Source organism: Salvia miltiorrhiza, chromosome 1, assembly GCF_028751815.1.
Source record: "Salvia miltiorrhiza cultivar Shanhuang (shh) chromosome 1, IMPLAD_Smil_shh, whole genome shotgun sequence".
In the NCBI taxonomy this organism is placed as follows: Eukaryota; Viridiplantae; Streptophyta; class Magnoliopsida; order Lamiales; family Lamiaceae; genus Salvia; species Salvia miltiorrhiza.
The window spans coordinates 28,815,737-28,836,216 of record NC_080387.1 but is presented as its reverse complement, the minus strand read 5'-3'; the positions used below and the strand labels follow the sequence as shown (position 1 = coordinate 28,836,216).

The window sequence follows — 20,480 nt, the reverse complement described above, 5'->3', positions numbered from 1 at the left end:
AGGGAGAAAGCTCGGCTAAAAAACCAAGTGTCTCAGCTGAAACATCAACTCCAGGATCTGGAGGAATCACTGAGGGAGAAATCCCGAAGGGAGGACAGGGAACAAAGGTCAGGAAAATCGCACCGGGTGGAGAAGTCCCATCGATCGGAAAAATCGCGCTATACAGAGAGGTCAGAGGAAAGAGAGCCGGAGTATTCCTCTGGCAGACATGAATATAGAGTCCACAAGCGCCACGCTCGTGATGCGCCCAGAGACAGAAGGGAGCAGGGGAGGCATAAGGGGGACAAGAGAGCTAAGACATCAAGGCTCCACCCGATCAACAATCGCAGTCCTTTCTCGGACGATATCTTGGCAGATACCTTACCTAGAAGCTACAAGCCCATCTCACTGGATTACGATGGCACTACCGATCCGGAGGTACACCTCAATCGGTTTGAAGGGTTAGTTACGCTGCACATGTACACGGAGGGCATTAAGTGCCGAATCTTCTCCACTACTCTTACTGGACCAGCTCAGTTATGGTTTGGAACGTTGCCCCCAAATTCCATTCATTCTTTCGAAGAATTACAGACTCGTTTTTTGCGGCAGTTCGCGAGTTCACGAAGGGTAGGGAAGTCAGCCCTTTCGCTGATGGATATTAAGTAGGAGCAGGGAGAAACGCTACGGGAGTACACAGCGAGGTTTAACCTTGCCGCTCTGGAGGTGCCAGAGGCAGAATCGCAAATTAAAAACTGCGCCTATGTCAGAGGACTCAGGCCGGGGATCTTTTTTGACGAATTACAAATTCGACCAGCAAGGGATTTTGATGACATCATGGCAAGGCTATCGGGTTATCTACAGTTGGAGGATGCAAAAATGGCGAGGAAGGTGGAAAATGAGAAACACAGAGTCAAGAAAGCTGAGGAAGCACCCGAAAGACAGAGACAGCAAGAGTGAATGAAGTAACGCGGTTTACCGAATACACGCCCTTGATTAAACCACAAGAAGAAATTTTTCATCTGATAAAGGATCAGCCGTTCTTTAGGGCACCGGGGACCTACCGGACTGGGCCGCCGCAGGAAGGGCCTAACAATAAGTTGTGTGAATATCACAATTCCTTCGGGCATTACACGAAATATTGTGGGCACCTTAAGCACCAATTGGAGTTACTGGTGCGTCAGGGATATCTCGACCATCTCATTGACAGGGGAAATGAAGGTCAGAGGAGGACTGATCAGAGAGATCAGCGAGATCAGAGGGATCAGAGAGATCAGCGAGATCAGAGGGATCAAAGAAATAACCGGGATCAGCGGCGAGAACAGGGGAACAACAACAGAGATCGCAGGCTTGATGACAACCAGGATAATCGCAGAGAGGGGGCAGACAGGCAAGCTCTTCCTCCCCCCCCCCCCCCCGTATAGAAGGGAAGTTCACATGATTTGTGGGGAAAACGGGATGCCCACATCAAATAGGGCTAAAAAGCAAGTCGTCAGAGCAGTTAAAACAGGGTATTATCCTAAAAGGGTCATGGAAGTCACCAGCACGGCAGAGGAGCCGGCAATCACTTTTGGAGCAGAGGATATACGCACATTAATGTATCCGCATGATGATGCGCTGGTCATCACGGCGGACATTGCCGGCTGCATTATTCACCGTATTTTCGTGGATTCGGGCAGCGCTGTAAACATCTTGTATAAGGAATGTCTCCAAAATATGGGAATTAACGCTCATGTTGAGCCGACAAATGCTCCTTTGTTTGGGTTTGGAGGAGAGATGGTCATGCCCCTGGGGTATGTAGAGCTACCGTTGATTCTCGGCAATACAGCTGCAGGCAACAAAACAAGGATGGTACGGTTCTTAGTGGTAGATATGCCTAAACCCTCGTACAATGTCATACTCGGCCGGCCCGCCTTGACGGCGTTCAGGGCGGTTATCTCTTTGTTTCATCTAAAAATGAAGTTTCCAATCGAGGGAGGAAGAGTGGGAGAAGTTTGTGGCGATCAAACGACATCAAAAGCATGCCACGTGCAAATGCTCACACAGTCAGCAGGGCAGAAAAGGGAAAGATGGACAGAGGGGTCGAACGCCCGGAAGTAGGGGAAAGTGGGCGAGGTGCATGCCCCAGCAGAGGAGCGCCAAGAGTTGGCAGATTTATTAAAAGACATAGACTCCACAGAGAAAACCGCGCTGGTGTCCACTAGCGATGTTTGCAATATGATAGAGTTATTTCCAGGGAAAGAGGGTTTCCAGACTAAGATTGGATCGGCCATGAGTGATCAAATCAGAGAAGAGCTCATTGGTTGTCTTCGGCGAAATGCGGATGTGTTCGCTTTTAGCACCGCAGATTTGAAGGGAATCGATAGAAGGTTGGCGGAACATTGCCTCAACGTGGACCCTAAGGTCAAGCCGGTAAAGCAACGGACAAGGAATTTTGGGGCTGAAAAGGACGCTGCCATCAGAGAGCAGGTCTATGAACTATTGAAAGCTGGGCATATTGTGGAAGTGCAATACCCAGAGTGGATCTCAAACGCGGTGATGGTACCCAAGAAAACGAATACTTGGAGGATGTGCGTGGATTTTAGAGATTTAAACGCTGCTTGTCCGAAGGACCATTATCCTCTGCCAAGGATTGATCAATTGGTGGACTCTACTTCAGGATGTGCCTTATTATCCATGATGGATGCGTACCAAGGGTATCATCAGGTAAAGATGAACAGGGGAGACATCGCCAAAACGGCCTTTGCCGTCTGTTGTGGAGTATATGGGTGGAAGAGTATGTCGTTTGGTCTGAAGAATGCAGGAGCCACGTATCAGCGGATGATGGAGAAAATTTTCAAAGAACAGCTTGCTAAGAATATCTCAGTATACGTAGACGATATGCTCGTACGGAGTAACAGGGCAGAGGACCATGTGTCTGATCTGGAAGAGATCTTCACAGTAGTCAGAGATCACAGACTCATGTTGAACCCAGCCAAGTGCACTTTTGGGGTCACCACAGGGAAATTCTTGGGGTATAAAGTCACGCCAGCAGGGATTGAGGTCAACGCCGACAAGGTCAAAGCTATTTTAGAAATGACACCGCCCAGAGGAGTCAAGGAGGTGCAGACTCTGAATGGGTATATCACTGCTTTGAGCAGGTTTATATCGCGATCGGCAGAGCGAAGCATGCCGTTTTTCAAAGTGTTGAGGAAGGGAACCAAGTTTCTATGGACAGAGGAATGCCGAGCGGCGTTTGAGGATCTTAAAGTATACCTAGCAAAACTCCCAACTTTGACCAAGCCAGTTCCGGGAGAAACGTTGTATCTATACATAGCTATGGGGGAGGAGTCAATCAGCTCTGTGCTAATCAGAGAGGAGGGAAGTCATCAGAGACCCATCTATTTTGTCAGCAGAATTATTCAGGGCCCTGAGCTCAACTACACAGAGATCGAGAAGGCTGCTCTGGCGGTCATGATCACGGCAAGAAAGCTGAGGCCTTATTTCCTTTCGCACCGAGTGGTGGTACGCACGTCTTTACCTTTCAAGCAAGTTTTGGGGCGCCCGGATTTGTCGGGAAGAATGGTCAAATGGGCCGTGGAATTAGGGGAGTATGATGTAGAATATGAGCCGAGAACAGCAATCAAAGCACAAGCATTGGCAGACTTCATACAAGAAACAACTCGCCGTCCTATACCAGAGTTTTGGGTGGCCTTTGTGGATGGGTCCGTGACGAAAGAGGGATGTGGGATCGGGGTTTATATCACTTCACCAGGTTATGGGACATACCAGTTCGCCATCAAATTCACTTGTCGGTTATCCAACAATGAAGCAGAATATGAGGCCGTGGTCAGAGGGGCTCACATCTTGTCAGAGCTTAAAGCCGAGTGTGTCATTATAAAGACAGACTCCCAGCTGGTTGCACAACAGTTCTCGGGAAGTTATAATATCAAGGATCAGAGGATGAAGGCGTACCACACCAAAATCAACGAAATGAAAGAAAAATTCATGGAATTCAAGCTCGAGCAGATTTCACGGGAGGAGAATACAAAAGCGGATCTACTGGCGCGAATGGCTAGCGCGGTGGAGCAAACTTGGAGTGATGAGATTATTCTACTCTGTGATACCCGAGAGATGGAGACTTCGCAGGTGTTCTCGGTAGAGATCAGGGATGATTGGCGGGCTCCGATCATACACTTCCTAAAGACAGGGGAGCGGCTAAGCAGAGAGTCCAACCAGAGGGCCCGTTATGAGAATTACTGTCTAATCAACGATCAACTCTTCAAACGATCTTTCACTCAACCTTTGCTAAAATGTTTATCTCCAGAGGAAGCTAATTTTGCTTTGCAAGAAATTCATGCAGGTTGCTGTGGTGGTCATACGGGATTTCGGGACCTTGTACGCAAGATCATTCGGGCAGGGTTCTATTGGCCTCATATCAACCAGGAAGCCAGAGAGTTCGTCCGCAAGTGTGAGCTTATCAGAGGCATGCCGGGAGAATCAACATACCAGGGGAGCCCATGGGGGACATGTATGCTGCTTGTCCGTTCGACAAATGGGGCATTGATATAGTCGGCAAGCTGCCTACAGCACCTGGAGGGAAATGCTTTCTCATTGTGGCAGTAGACTATTTTTCTAAATGGGTCGAGGCTGAGGCTGTGAGCAAGATCGATGAAGTTACAGTGGAACGCTTTATCTGGAGGAATATCTGTTGCAGATTCGGAGTACCACGAATCATTGTGTCTGATAATGGGACTCAATTTACAGGGCAGAGGATCGCGGATTTCTGTGATCGAATGGATATTACACAGAGGTTTGTCTCAGTGGCTCATCCACAGGCAAATGGACAAGTGGAATTAGCTAACAGGACCATGTGTGAGGGAATCAAGAAGAGGCTAACTTAGAGCAGAGGGAAGTGGGTGGAAGAACTGGACAGTGTTCTCTGGGCTTACCGAACTAGTCCAAAAACGGCAACAGGGGAGGCACCATTCACGCTGGTGTACGGATCTAACGCGGTGATACCAGCAGAGGCACGACTAGAATCATATCGGATTACCACATATAACACTGAGCACAATGAGGAGCTCCGCCGAGCAGAGCTGGACTTGGTGGAAGCACAGAGGGAGGAAGCCCGTATCAGAGCGGCCAAGTACAAAGGCATCATCAAAGCGGGATATGACAAACGGGTCAGAGTGAGGAAATTGTCAAAGGGCTATTTGGTTCTCAAGCGCGCTGATGCGTTAAAGGCGGTGGGCAAGTTCGAGGCCAATTGGGAAGGGCCATACATCGTCACAGAGGTCTTGGGAGGCGGTGCGTACATATTGTCGGATTCAGACGGCAGAGCTCTCCCCAGACCATGGAATATAAACACACTCAAAAAGTTCTATGTATAACTGCTTCTTAGCAGGAGTAATCACTTGTAGACCGGATACTCTTTTTCCCCACAGGGGTTTTAACGAGGTCCGGGGCCATAATATCAATAAAACAGATATGTGGTTCTAGGGAATTCCCTGGTGTTGTGTTTGTTTATTTCAATTCTCATTTTCTTACATTACATATGCTACTTAACATGTTCGTGCAGAGCACTGCACATGTCACCAGAGGGGGGAGTAGGGTGTATACCCGTAGTCCCCAATTTTTAAATTCAAAAATTGCTTCTCAGCAAGCCAAGGGAAAAACAGAGGGATCATGCTTCACCAGAGCAGAGGGGTTACACCCAACCAGAACAGAGAATGTCCCTGACAATCGTAAGCCGCGAAAGTTGGTTGTGCCATCCGGGCCCTCCATGCTCCGCGCAGAGGTCCCTGACAATCGTAAGCCGCGAAAGTTGGTTGTGCCATCCGGGCCCTCCATGCTCCGCGCAGAGGTTCCTGACAATCGTAAGCCGCGAAAGTTGGTCGTGCCATTCGGGCCTTCCATGCTCCGCGCAGAGATAGCACTTAATCGTAAGCCGCGAAAGTTGGTTGCACCCCCCGGGTTTTCCATGCTCCGCGCAGAGGTTGCTTTAACCGTAAGCCACGAAAGTTGGTCACACCCCCCGGGTTTTCCATGCTCCGTGCAGGGTGTTCCTGTCAATCGTAAGCCGCGAAAGTTGGTTGTGCCGCCCGGGCCCTCCATGCTCCGCGCAGAGATAGCACTTAATCATAAGCCGCGAAAGTTGGTTGCACCCCCCGGGTTTTCCATGCTCCGCGCAGAGGTTGCTTTAACCGTAAGCCACGAAAGCTGGTCGCACCCCCCGGGTTTTCCACGCTCCGTGCAGGGTGTTCTTTCAATCATAAGCCGCGAAAGTTGGTCGTGCCATCCGGGCCTTCCATGCTCCGCGCAGAGGTGGCACATAATCGTAAGCCGCGAAAGTTGGTTACACCCCCCGGGTCCTCCATGCTCCGCGCAGAGGTTGTCCTTAACCGTAAGTCACAAAAGCTGGTCGCACCCCCCGGGTTTTCCATGCTCCGTGCAGGGGGTTACTATTTAATCGTAAGCCGTGAAAGTTGGTCGTGCCACCCGGGCCTTCCATGCTCCACGCAGAGGGTTACTATTTAATCGTAAGCCGTGAAAGTTGGTCGTGCCATCCGGGCCTTCCATGCTCCACGCAGAGGGTTACTATTTAATCGTAAGCCGTGAAAGTTGGTCGTGCCACCCGGGCCTTCCATGCTCCACGCAGAGGGTTACTATTTAATCGTAAGCCGCGAAAGTTGGTTGCACCCCCCGGGTCTTCCATGCTCCGCGCAGAGTGCTCAAGCTTGAATGGGAAGCAGCATGGATGGGAAGCAGCGCGGATGGGAAGCAGCTTGGATGGGAAGCACGAAATCGCCAACAAAGAAATCAACCAAATCCTCGTCAGAGGAGGCGGTGAAATCCTTTCCAGAGGAATCAACCAAATCCTCGTCAGAGGAGGCGGTGAAATCCTTTCCAGAGGAATCAACCAAATCCTCGTCAGAGGAGGCGGTGAAATCCTTTCCAGAGGAATCAACCAAATCCTCGTCAGAGGAGGCGGTGAAATCCTTTCCAGAAGAATCAACCAAATCCTCGTCAGAGGAGGCGGTGAAATCCTTTCAACCAAATCCTCGTCAGAGGAGGCGGTGAAATCCTTTCCAGAAGAGTCAACCAAATCCTCGCCAGAGGAGTCATCACTATCCTCGCCAGAGGAGTCATCACAATCCTCGACAGAGGAGTCATCACCATCCTCGACAGAGGAGTCATCACAATCCTCGACAGAGGAGTCATCACAATCCTCGCCAGAGGAGTCATCACAATCCTCACCAGAGGAGTCATCACAATTCTCGCTAGAAGAGTCAACGGAATCCTTATAGCAGAAATCAAAAGAAATCCCAAGGGAGGGGATCAGAGAAGCATCAACAACAAGCGTAACAAGTCAATTCAAATCAGCAGGGGAAAGACGGGAATATAAACTCAAACATCAACGAGCAGTAAGAACAACGTAAAGAATGAAGGGAGAAAAGCGGCACAAGCAAGAAAAAAAAAAAACTTCACTTGAATATGCCAGTGAGGCAGAGCTATACACCCCAAAACAAGAAGTAAGTATCCAATTTATACAAACTAGAGAAATTACAAAATTTGTCATCAAGTTAGGCAGGAGGGACGGAGGCATCCGCAGGGGAGATAAAGGAAGCAGGGACAGAGGCAGAGGAGACCAGAAGAGGGACACCACTTGCGGAGGGCTGGCTAGCAGAGGCTCCCCCTGCAAATACTGGCAGCATGCCAGCTTTCTTCACTTTCGGAAGACGAGCTCCCAGATCCAACAGCTTCGCAGCCTCCTGCACATACAGATTCTCATCTTTGTACAGGTCAAACAGCTGATCCACTGCAGCAGAGGAAGAGGCGGAGTCGGTGAAGGCAGAAGATGTCAAGTCAGAGGGTAGGGGAGGCTCCATGCCGAACTGAGAAAACGTCCGGGTGACCTGGCCAGAGGGATCCCGCAGCCGATTTACAAAGCGCACCAGGGAAGCGGAGAAAGCAGGCATATACATGGGAGCAGAGGGCAACGAGTCAGATCCAATCCCAAGAGTAAAATAGGGAATGGCCTTCTCCAGCACTGGATACCACCACTCTGGCTTCCCTGGAGAATTTGCAGGGATTCCCATCAGCTTATTTATCTCCTCATCCTTGAGGTTGTCCATCAAGGCGTGCAGGTTCAGGGTAGCAAGTTGCTCTGGGGTGGCTCCCGCCATCTCCAATGCCTTTGTAGCAGTACGCTCTATCACGTAAGCAAAAAGGGGTCCGAAATCCTCCAGGTATTCGGGAGTCTTTTTGAAAGCCTCCAGAGTGTCTTCCAGCATCACCCCCAGGAAGTGTTGGCCCTGTGGAGATAAGAAATACTCCAGGCGCTGATCTCGTACCCCCAGGATATAAGCGCGATTCTGAGCTTCTGCAGATGTCTTTTTCCAATCACGCCGAGTCGCATTATAGGCCTGCTCATACTCTGCCTTGAACCTGGCAAGGCTCGTATGGCTTTCTTTAGTTGCTCTGGTCAATTCAGAAACCAGAGAGGACTTCTCTACTTCTATTTGAGCTAGCCGGGCCTTCAAATCAGTAATCTCCGCTTCAGCTTTACTCAGGCGTTCCACCACCCCAGCGACAGCATCGTCACGCTTGGCAACGTCCGCTTGTTCTTTCTCTCTCTCTCTTTCTCTGCCACCTCGTAGTCATGGATGCATTTAACAGCCCCCCACATCCCCGACTCCACCTGCAAGAAAATAAAATGGGTTCCAACAAAACAATAAAAGGTTAGTAATTTAAAATTTTTAACAAAGAGTATAAGATGCAGGATACCTGAAGAGCCAACCGGCAGAGCTGAGTAGCTAAAGCCGGTCGGGACAGCTTCTCCATTTTCTCTTGGTCCTTTGAGTGGACACGAGCTATCAAGGCATCAATCAATTCCTGCCCCGATAAACTCGAAATCGGCCCAGGAACAAGATCATCTGGTTCATCAGCCGAGGGCACCACAGCTTTGCCCTTACCCTTTCCACCGGTCGAGGGGAGAACCTTAGAACCACCAGCTGACTTCTTAGCTGGCCCCTTGCCCTTGTCCCCAGCAGAGGGGAGAATCTTTACACCACCAGCAGACTTTCTTGCTGGCTCTGAAGGTTTGCCGGCCTTTTTCAGGCCCTCCTGTTTCTCCTTCTCACCTACAGAGATTAGGGAGCCCCTCTTCCTTTTCTTCGAAAGCTCAGCAAGGGGGGCACCGGGAGCTGAATCGGGCGAAGGAACCTCATCAGTAATATCCACGATTTGGATATCTTCTTCACAGGTGCCAGCGGCATCACCAGCGCTGGAGTGTCTACCCCTATGAACAAGGGCTCCCGCATCAACTTCCTCCGCGTCAAATGGACGCGAGGCTTCCACATTCCCCTCTGGGATTTCAACTACAGGAGGAATAGGCTGCTCCGAGGGATTTGTCCCGGAAGCAGAACCACCTGTGCCACGTTCCCCGCTGCCAGCAAGAGAGGGAATGTCGGGCAAGTTGTCCCCACACTTGCGCCTCCAAGACATATCTGCAAACCAAAATTTCACAACATTAAAATCAGGGTAACAAAAGCTAATATGTTTTTTAATGTATATTTTTTACCTATTGATTTCTCTGGGTACAGGGGAAATAGACCATTGTATGCCAGAGATGAATTATTCTCAGCAAGGTACCTACAGTCTAGGGGCTGGGCCTTGTTCATAGCGTTAAGGTGGGTTATAATACTCTGGTCACGGGTGGAAGGGACCTCGGGAGAAGCCGGTTTATAAGTAGTGCGAAGCTTATGCCATTCCAACTCCAAAGCGTGATAATCACGCCAGGTGCCGAAAAGGGTGCGCACATAACAATAATGCTTCAGGAAGCCCTTATCGAAAGAATTCAAAGAGGAGAGAAAAGTAGTAGGATGTTTTGGATGAGCTGCAAAGCTATACAGGGGACTGCCCTGCATGCGAAGGGTCTGGGTCTGACAGAACAGTTTTGCGGTGTCCCCAACACCGTGAGCCCGGCACAAAACATGGAAGGCATATAGCCTTCGGATAGCAGAAGGGGCGACTTGAAAGAAAGGGATGTGAAAATAATTACAAACATCGACCAGCAAGGTAGGAGGAGGGAGCCTTAAACCAGCATCTATCTGGGCTTTCCAAACAACTATCACCTTGGGATGGCGAAGGTTCTCGGGAGGCGTTGAACCCTTAGAGAAGGCCTCGAACTTTAATCCTTCAGGACGCCTACATTTGCTTCTCAATTTTTCCACCTCCGCGACACTAAGACGGGATGGAGGAACACTTTTGGGGGGTTGGGGGGTCTTCTTCCCCTTTTTCTTAGGTGGAGGGGGAGGGGGCGCAGTTTGAGATTCGTCAGAAACAGAGGGAGAAGGAAGATTTTCGAGATCTTGCTGCGAGGGGGAGGAAGATGAAGGGTCTCGGGCAGAAGGAGAAGGCGAGCGAGAGGGTTGAGGGGCGGAGGTGCAGGCCATGATGGGAAATGCCAATCCTAGGGTTTCTAACACGCTCAATCAGAGCACCAACAGTTATACCACTACGCTACGATTAAACACAAAATTGTAGTGAAGAGGATGCGCGAGTTACCTAGGCCAGAGAAAGATGGACGGTAAAACCTGGAGCGGAAGGGTCGCGGGAGGATGCCGGAACAGTGAGGGAATCGCCGGAAAATGCAGAAAAATCGTTCGGAAAGCTTGGAGAAGAAGAATAGTGAAAAGTGGGAGTTCGAATCGACTAAGTAATATTGTACGCGGGTAACCACCAGCATACGGGATGAACGACGCGTGGCACACGGGAAATAATCGACGGATGAGGATTTCTACGGAGAGACGAAAGGACGCAAAGGTTAAAAAGTAACCTCGGGGTACGGGAAAAGTACTGTAGATCGGGCAGGCATTTAATGCAGGTGACGTCATCCACGCGGGCGAGTCCTCTGGCTAGTGGCAATACTCCAGAGTGAACTAGCCAGACCAGGGAGGGTGGGAATAATAAAAATACCAGAGGGCAATTTACAGGGTTTATCTTTGCTTTCTTATGAAATTAGAGTGTTTATATCTTTATGACTTGCAGGGATCAGGGAAAACATCATAGCACCAGCTTTAACAATACTACAATGGTTGAACACGAAGAATACCCGGTTCAACCAGACTAGAGGGGGGAGTAGTTGATGAGGAGTAATATGTGCAGAGTAGGGAAGGAATACGAATCAGAGGAATCGACCCCATTGGCGGGATGAATATGGCAGAGGAGATACACTCGCCAGAGAAGTCACCATCGTCAGGGAAGTCATCGTCATCAGAGAAGTCAACTCCGTCAGAGAAGTCCTCCACACCAGAGAAGTCATCCATGTCAGAGGAGTCCTTCATGCCAGAGAAGTCATTACCGCCAGAGGAGACGCCCTTGCCAGAGAAGACGTGTTTACCAGAGGAGTCCTTCATGCCAGAGATGTCAACATTACCAGAGAAGATGCCTTCGCCAGAGGAGACATTTTTTATCAGAGGAGTTGTTAAATGCGCGGGAAGGTCTCCCGCGTATTATCGAAATTACCAGCGTACCCTTCCACCACGCAAGACGCATGCACCGAAGATGTTTTTACTATTTTACCCCTCCGCTTGTAAATCTATAAATAGGGCCCGAGCTCGTGTACTGTTACTTACGCTCTCTTATATTTTCGAATACAATAGTTGTTTTTCTCGTGCAAGGTTTCCGATCAGCTATTTTTACTCTTTCCAGCCTTCTCGACTAGGTAGAATTTTATGTTTTCCCTTTATAGATTTAGGTGTTGGTTACGTTAAACACCAGGACGTCCCCCAAATAAGTTCCTCTCTCTTTCTTTCTATTTTTGGACAACTACCCCACCACTAATAATACTTTATTTATTCTTATTTTTCACTTTTTCACCACTCACAATACTAATTATAACACTTTTTCACCTTTTCACCACTCCCAATGCTAATTATAAGTAATTTTTTCCACTATCAATACACTTTACCACTTTTTTTTAAGACCCGTGCCGTCCCCAAAGAGGAACTTATTTTGGGGACGGAGGGAGTACAATATTTTTGGGGGTTCTGGATTTCGACCCCCTGTATGTTCAACGAAAAAATCCGTTGAACATGGCGTGAATAAATCATGTCCGTTAGATTAGATAAAATCAACGAATGAGATTACTTCTCTCTTCTTTTTTACATTTATGCCTTCTTCATTGAACCTTGGCCTATATATATATATATAAAGTAGTACTATTGTGAAAAAATTAAGGTGGGCAAGGTGCACTGATGTAGATTAGATTGTTGTGAAAGCAACTTATTATTTTTGGAAAGTGGTTTAAATGTGTGTGGCTCCTCATAAGCAATGCACGTGCTTAATGCGATATATCTTGGCTTTATCCAGTTGATTTTGCTGCACTACTATTTCATTGTTCACTCATTTTGTCAAATTTCATCTCTCTATTTTAATTTCTATATCATATTACAATATTGCCCTTACATCAAATATGTTTAGAATATAATGGATAAAAGAAGACTTTTTTTAATAGGTATAGGCAGAAGTTTCAACTCAAAAAAGCAAGAAAAAAAAAAAGACAACAATTTATAGAAATTTAATTTGAATTGAGTTCCGATTGTGTGGGGATATGCTCCCGTACTCTTCTGAACTTGAATAGACAAAAGGGCAAACTTATCACAAAAATGGTGGACGCATTTTCATTTTTTTTTCCCATTGATTTTATATTTTTGGGGAGTTGAGTGTGATCGCATCAGAAATGACAGAATGCTTCCCTAAGCAGCCACCAAAAAAAAAAAAAAAGAGAATTTGTATACCTTATGTTTGTGGTAAAAGACTAGTACCAAATGCCAATCATAGTATTACTAAAATAATTAGAAAAGTAAAAGAAAAGGATAATCAGCCAAGAGGAAGCTGAACAAACTATCAAAGAAAGTATACTTAAATATGTCCATCCAACCCAACAAAGAGCCCACTATTCCCTCCTATGAGCAAATTAAATAATTTTATTTGATCTAAAAGTAGTAGTGTATAATAAGGATGAAAGATTCAAATAGAATTGCTTCACCTCTTTAATTGGATGTATATATTTCGATTTCACGGCCACGTTCTATATGTGGCATTTTACTGGTCACTGAATGCTTAATTAATTGTCACATTATAATAATTAATATATTAATTTGCTGGTCACTGAATGCTTAATTAATTGTCACTTTATAATAATATATTTGATTGTTGTAACCAGGGGGCTTAGTCCACTGGCCACCGGGTCCTCACTTAAGTGAAGTGACCTGGGTTCGATCCCTCTTGGGAGCGAATTGGAGATTAGAGATATAAGGTGGACTTTGGTGAATGGAGAGATAAGGTGGTTCTTGGAGTGGATAGGGAACTAATTACTAACATCTAACATAACTTTGCCCGATCAAAAAAAAAAAAAAAAAAAAAATTGATTGTTGCTACAATCCAGGCAAATTTATATGATAGTACAATTTTAGGAACAACCATACATGTATATATAGCATTAATTTTTTTTTCTTCATTATTAATTTATTAATTTTTGAGTTGGATATATATTGTATTTATTTATATTCAACATAAAAGTAATCAAAAAGTAACGATGATTCAAGTGTAGACTAGAATTACAAAGCAACACATATCGGCCATCAATCTTTTCAAAATTACTTCTCCATTTTAAATAAGTACTCCCTCAATGCCGCCGCTAAAAGTGGTTTGTATTCTATTTTGGACCGTCCCACTATAAATAGCCTATTTTCATAAATGGCAAAGTTTAACCCTTTAAAAAGTGTGGATCCTACCACTTTTAGCACATTTACACATTCTCTTTAATTCCTGTGCCGAAAAGTTTTGAACCATTTATAGTGAGACGGAGGGAGTATATCATATCCTTTGCATGGATATATATCAAGATTCTAATTCCACGTGTCGTAACATCAAGGCTGCCACAATGCCACATGTACATTCCATGTCACCTCTCTTGCATTAGTTTTATCCAAATACACAAATTACCATCTTCTATATATCGAACAAATTAACATCTTACATGCATTCAGCTCGCACATTCCTAATTAATAATCACCAATACATTTTCTCATTTAATTTCTAAAAAATAAAGCTACCTAGATAATTTTTTTTTTTTGGGTATTCTATTTCACCAATGCATACTAAATATGCACCGATGGAATAAGATACAATACAGAGGCGAGATAAAAGGGAAATACAAAGTATATATATGTATATATTGGGTCAAGAATTGGGCAAGCTAATTTCATCAAGATCATCCAATGAGAGGAAGACTTCATCCAAGCATGAAAGCTCCGTCCCGCCACCACCATCGTCGTCGTCCTCGTACACACGACAGAGAACCCATTTACTACGATCCTGCAACGAAATTAATATTTCCCATAACCATCAACATATATATTTTCAAAAAAAAAAAAGAAGAATGAAAAAACACTTACAATCTTGGAAGAAGTCTTTTTTTGCTGATGAATTTGAAACTTTATATTCATGCATGATCCAATTAGTCTTGACACCTTGCGAAGGCTCCCCGATATAAAAAGCACAATATTTTTTGACACCAACTTTTTTGCCAGCACTGGAAAAAATGGGGTCTTCGACTCCTATTGGTTGCCAATATCCAGTCTCTGTGATCCTGTTTGGTGTTCTTCTGCTGTAAAAATACCACTGTCTCCCTTCCGACATGGCTTTACCTACATGCACATTAAATTATTTATTAAAACCCTAGAGAGAATGAAAAAAGAAATACTCCTTCATACCATCTAAGTCCCAAGGATCATAAGGGTAAAGATGAAGATCAGGGATGACATCTGGATGGTAGGGTAGCAGCGCCGCCTTACGGTGGAGGAAGTGGACCAGCAGTTCTTCATCGGTAGGGTAAAATCGAAACCCCGGCGGCAAGTTCAACTTGTTATCTCCCATTCTTCCACTTTACTATATTTGAACTTTCTAGTGTATATTGATGGTCAAGCTAAGGGTGATATTCAGGTATTTATAGTGAGAAAGAGTGAGTGTTGACGTGAGATGGAAGATGTGTGTGTGTGTGTATCATCAAAGATCCAAGAAGGCATGGTTTTTATTAAAATAATAATAATAATATTTAGGGTGGGTGTGGGTGTGGTGCCATCCCACTCTAAGACGGCGGGTGCACAACTTTGAATGCTTTTCAAGGAAGGAGAGGTGTGTTGCCATTCAAGGGAACGAACCTTGTTTTAATTATGGGAAATTTGATATATTTTGTAAGTGATATTTACATAAAATTAGAGGGAGGTGTGCTTGTTATATCACACTTGGTTTGATGTTCAAGAGTAGGTAAGAATAGTTGGATCATTGTTGGGGTGAAAATTAATATATATTCAAACAAATTAATTAAAATTAGAGTTGTGCAAGCAATGAATTTGAGGGTGTCTTGTGTTGGTTGTTTAATTTGATATGGGGAATTCATGGCTTGATCGATCACATTTCATCATGCTTATATCATCAACCCCTCATGCCTAAATAACACGTGGCATTGCGGCAATGGATTTGGTTTTGGGGCCCTTTGATCTGATGTGAGAAGCCCCACATAAGGGGAAGTGCCCATCGCCAAATTATTACAAATAATTACTTAAGATGTCCAAATTATTGTTTTCCATTGCCTTAATTGGTTGGGTTTTACCGATATTTGTTGGTTCGGCTTATGTCCACTTTTGGAGATGGACAACATACACAAGCTTCATTTGGGATATATATCAGCACAGCTTTCATGTAATTGAATGTAAATCTCTTAACATAGTTTTGGGATATGATAGGTGAATGGTGATGATATTTATGTGGCTCTAATTAGATTAAATTAATTACCACAAACAAACAAGATCAACTGGATATTTCCAAGCTAGTGCTTATCTAGTTAAAATCAATTAATGAGGGGCTGTGCCTTCAAGATTTATATTTTTACCAAATTAATTGAAGGACAAGTTTATTTGCATTCCATCAACTCAATGAGTGGGTTCTTTGAACAAATTAAAATATAGATAACTTTGAAATAAGAAAGTGTGAACAAATCAAATGAAAATAATTAAGTAAAGCAACTTGAAAAGCCAATTTGCTTGTGTATAGTAGCTTTGACGTGATCCAAATTCTATTTATTTTCTTATAAAAAAATGTATGTAAAATAAATCTTTACCTCACTAATCCAAGTTAATATCCGGCTGATTTAATTAGTATATATATTATACAGTTTATACTATTACGTGAAAGTTGAGAACTACTAGCCAGGAACGTAATTAATTACTTTTTTGTGCAAATAATTTTTTTCTATTTTTTTTTTAAACTTTTTTGTGGAGGAAATTTTTAGAAAAATGACATCAAACCCAAAAGAATAAAGACAGACCAAACTCAATATAATGCATAATACACGTGAAGTAGTCCCTATCATATTATCTACCCCATAAAATTTGCACATTAATTGTTTATAACTATAGTAGAAAAGATCATATCTCGCTAGAAACAAATTGCACATGTAACATTGCATTCCACAATATATATAGTGCACCATCATTACTTTCTTATCGTCCATATATATATATATATGTACAACATTAATTTCTGTGTCCCAGATTCTCCATTGCCATATCCTTCAAATGGTGGCCTCTATAATTGCATCTTTTACTCCCACAAAATGACAGATAATATCATCAAAAAAATAAAATAAAATGGTAACAATCCAAAATGCAAACATGCTAAGAAATTACTATAATTAATGTGAAGAAAAAAGAAGAGGAGATCGGAGTTCATGTTAATGGAAAATATGCCGAATTCTTGAAGCCTTTGGTGTCTAGAAAAAAACAAAATCTGTTACAGTGTGCTGGCTTTGTTTAATTTTAATTATTTTTGTATCTTGTGCATGGATTGTATACTTGGTGATGAGTAATTTGAATGAAAACTTTATTTACATATAAAAATTATTAAGATGCTTATCATGCTTTGCAGTCATAGTCCCAAAAATAATGTCATCGCCACTGTTTTCACTGTGTTTTCAATGCCCCTATTGGGAGCATTAGCTATCAGATAATCTTCTCACCTTTTGGTATGAAAATTTCATGTGCAAATTAAAAATAAACTTAATTCTTACAATAATTTCTTTCCTTCTTAATATGTATATAAATAATATTGCTATTAGATTGATGGTTCAGCTTAATTTAATCTTTTAATATTAGAAATTTATCTCCGACCTCATACATTTTCAGAACAATTAGAATTCACAATTCTCCATACATAGTGCATCTTGACATCTTCTCCAAACTACGTAAATTTGTGATGCAAATAGTAAATAAGGTTGGGTTGGATCAAACTAATCACAACATAAATTTTAACCAAAGTTAATATAAGTGCATACGTGCATGGTATTTCACATAGTTACCTTAGGATTATATATCTACATGGTGTGTGTGTGTGTGTGTGTTCATATTATAATTCTTTTCTAAATATATAATTATGTAGAATTGTAGTTTAATTGTAGTGAGAATGCCAACAAATTAAGAACTATATATTGTCGGCTTGTGGTTGGTAAATGACTAATGCAAGCAAATCTCAAGTTTAAATGACTTAGTTTCCAAACATGGAAACTTGAAATAGAAATGTTTCTAAACAGAAAACAACAGATTAATTATTAGATATTGAAGTGAAACTATACCTACCAAATTAGACAAAAATTCATGTGTCTTAATCCCAAACGCACATATATACTGGTGCGCCTACTGTGATTCTGCTTAATTTAAATACTGGTTTTATAATATCAATCTTCTTATAATTTTAGCTAGTAAAACAGATGTATGAGCACAAATGACAGTTTTTACATTTCGTAAACTGTACAAAATTGTATCCTCATAAGTCACATTTTATTATTATTATTATTATTATTATTATTATTATTATTATTATTATTATTATTATTATTATTAAAAGTGAGTAATATCCTTAGTTATTCTTATTTTTAATGATAGTTTAATAATTATATATATATATATATATATATATATATATTTCATCTTTCTATAGTATATAAAAACTAAGTTGTTGAAATCGTACATATATAATATATGAAGATGGAAAATATAAAAATACAAATACAATTATTGTAAAATGCAACAAGAATTATGTTACTGTGAATTTAAGAAATTTGGTTCTCATTTCTCAAAATAACTTTATTTTTTATTAGATTACGTTGGAAACTCATATGCTGCTATTCACCAAAATTATTTAGATTTAAGATAATAATTATTTTATAACCAAAATTCTTAATTAAAATTGTGACATATATAGTTTTAATTCATAAATTATGCATGTATTAATTAGCTAGATAACTAAGGGCTGCAACTGAAAGAGTGTAGTGGTGAATAGCAGCATATGAGTTTCCAACGTAATCTGATGGGCCCAAACCACCCTCCCAACGGAAGGTACAACTCCACAAAAACCCACTAACATATGTTACAAATACACCACTCGTTGAGACGATATATACCTTATCACTATTTAGATTATTTCAAGTAATAAAAAAAAAGGAGGTATTAATTGTGTACATTTTTGTGTGCCTCGGATATTTATCAAATATAAATAAATAGCAATTAACGTTGCAATCGGATCGGAGAGGAGTTGTTATCAAACTCGCAATCTATTAAGAGGCGTATTAGAGTTGAAATGATCAGTTTGAATGAATAATTGAATATGATGTGAGAGAGTGGTTTATCATATATGGTAGTGTCACTTCTGCAAGTGAAAATCCACTTTATATAGTTAGTGGCAAAACAAAACCATCTTTATCCTTTTTGCCTAACTACTACTTAATGCATTTTCATCAATAATGCTTTATTATTATTGCGTCTTCAGGAATCTCCAATAATGGAATTTGAGAGGCTTACATTTAACTTTATAAAAAAGATGGATTACACAAAAAATGTTTAGGCAATCCATGATGACATATTCATATTGTTTCTTTGCTCCTTTTTTTTTCTTCATTTTTTGAATTATTTTTTTCCTTTTTCGTTATGGAGCCTATAAATATATGTTTATGTTTAATTTTATTCAAATTTCCTCTTTGGCTAATTTTATTCAAATTCCCTTTGATAAGATCTACAGCCAATGTGAATTTAAGTTGAATAAATACAGCAAATCAAAATACGTTTTGAAATATTAATTAATTGCTCACTTGGGTTGCTCTAATTGTAGTGGAACTCATTATTAAAAAAGGTTAATATTGTTTTATGTCCCGAATTTTTAATATTTTAGTTTAAAATACCATGAACTATCATTTTCTCCTAACAAACCTTAAAATTTCAACATTTTCCATAACTATATAAAATTTGGGGACGAAAAGATTGTTGAAATTGTTGGCCCAAACTAAGGCCCATTCCCTAGCAGCTCATTACCCTCCTTCAGCCCACCAATGACAGCCTATCTCTAGGGTAAAATTCCACGAAACAAAATTGGAACTCTAGCTGCCTCTCTTCTTCTTGTTCTTTTCTCCATTCTCTATGCGTTCTAGTGTGAAAGAGATGAGCTCTACCAGAATCTTCAGCTCACCTCTTGTCTTCTTTGTGTCTTGATCGAAGTGTGAACAAGCTTAATGCTTGTGTGTCTTCTTCGTCCGATCTCTGCTATATCTGTGTGGGTTAGCTGTAGTGAAATTGAGGATAAACTTGGTAGTGGAGTTGCTAGAACGTTGTGTTGTTGGAGGAGGACTACCTTTAGGTTTGAGAGAGACTGAAATCTGAGCCGAGAGGCAGTTGCTGTTGTGTCGTCTCCTGACAGTTGTTTCAGCATTGTCTCCGAACAGCTGCTGCTACTTTGTCTCCAGCAGCCACCCTGCTGGTCATTTTTCTTTATCTCTCTTTGTTTAGCTCATTCAACATCTGCACACACTAACACGTGGTTTAGATGTTGTGTTGTCTAACTATTCCTTTTGGGGGACGTTTACTTTGCATGATATGCACATGATTGAGTATTTTTATCCTCAATAGTAGGATTTCTTTAATCACACTCTTTCAATGGGATAAGAATCAAACAAAACTAGCTTAAATGATAGAAATAATCAAGGACCTTGGGATGTTCCAAAGTTTTAATCCACCAAAGTAAACAAGATATTAATTTTACTATTTTTATGTATCAAGACTAATCCTTTAAAGTAAACGCCCCAATTATTTGTGCAGGATTTTAAAGAGCACGTCTAGCTTAGACTGTCAGAGAGCTAATGTGTGCATGGTATACACAAAAGCTCCGTGTGTCGCTAAGCATTAGGGACGTGATAAAAATCAGGCTTCGGCGTGTGAGAACAGTGAACCAACGACGAGGCGATACCACAACAAAGATGATAAAAAAACCCTAAACCTTTATCTTTTCCAACAATATATGGTGATTCCTAATATGATTTTACAACAATGACGTTCTCCAAAATATTTTATCTGGCGATAAGTCATCTTTCCATCACTTAATTTTGTATAACGGGACATTTTATATAAAAA

General features: G+C 42.3%; 1 protein-coding gene across 1 annotated transcript; it reads right to left on the bottom strand.

Moving 5' to 3' along the window:
* Nucleotides 1-13,959: 13,959 nt before the first annotated feature.
* Nucleotides 13,960-15,039, bottom strand: LOC131018530 (NAC domain-containing protein 104-like). Its single transcript, XM_057947249.1, is given in 4 exon segments — nucleotides 13,960-14,343; nucleotides 14,424-14,445; nucleotides 14,447-14,675; nucleotides 14,742-15,039. Coding segments are annotated over 4 exon segments (549 nt in total). The 5' UTR covers nucleotides 14,905-15,039; the 3' UTR covers nucleotides 13,960-14,208.
* Between the last annotated feature and the right edge of the window lie 5,441 nt (nucleotides 15,040-20,480).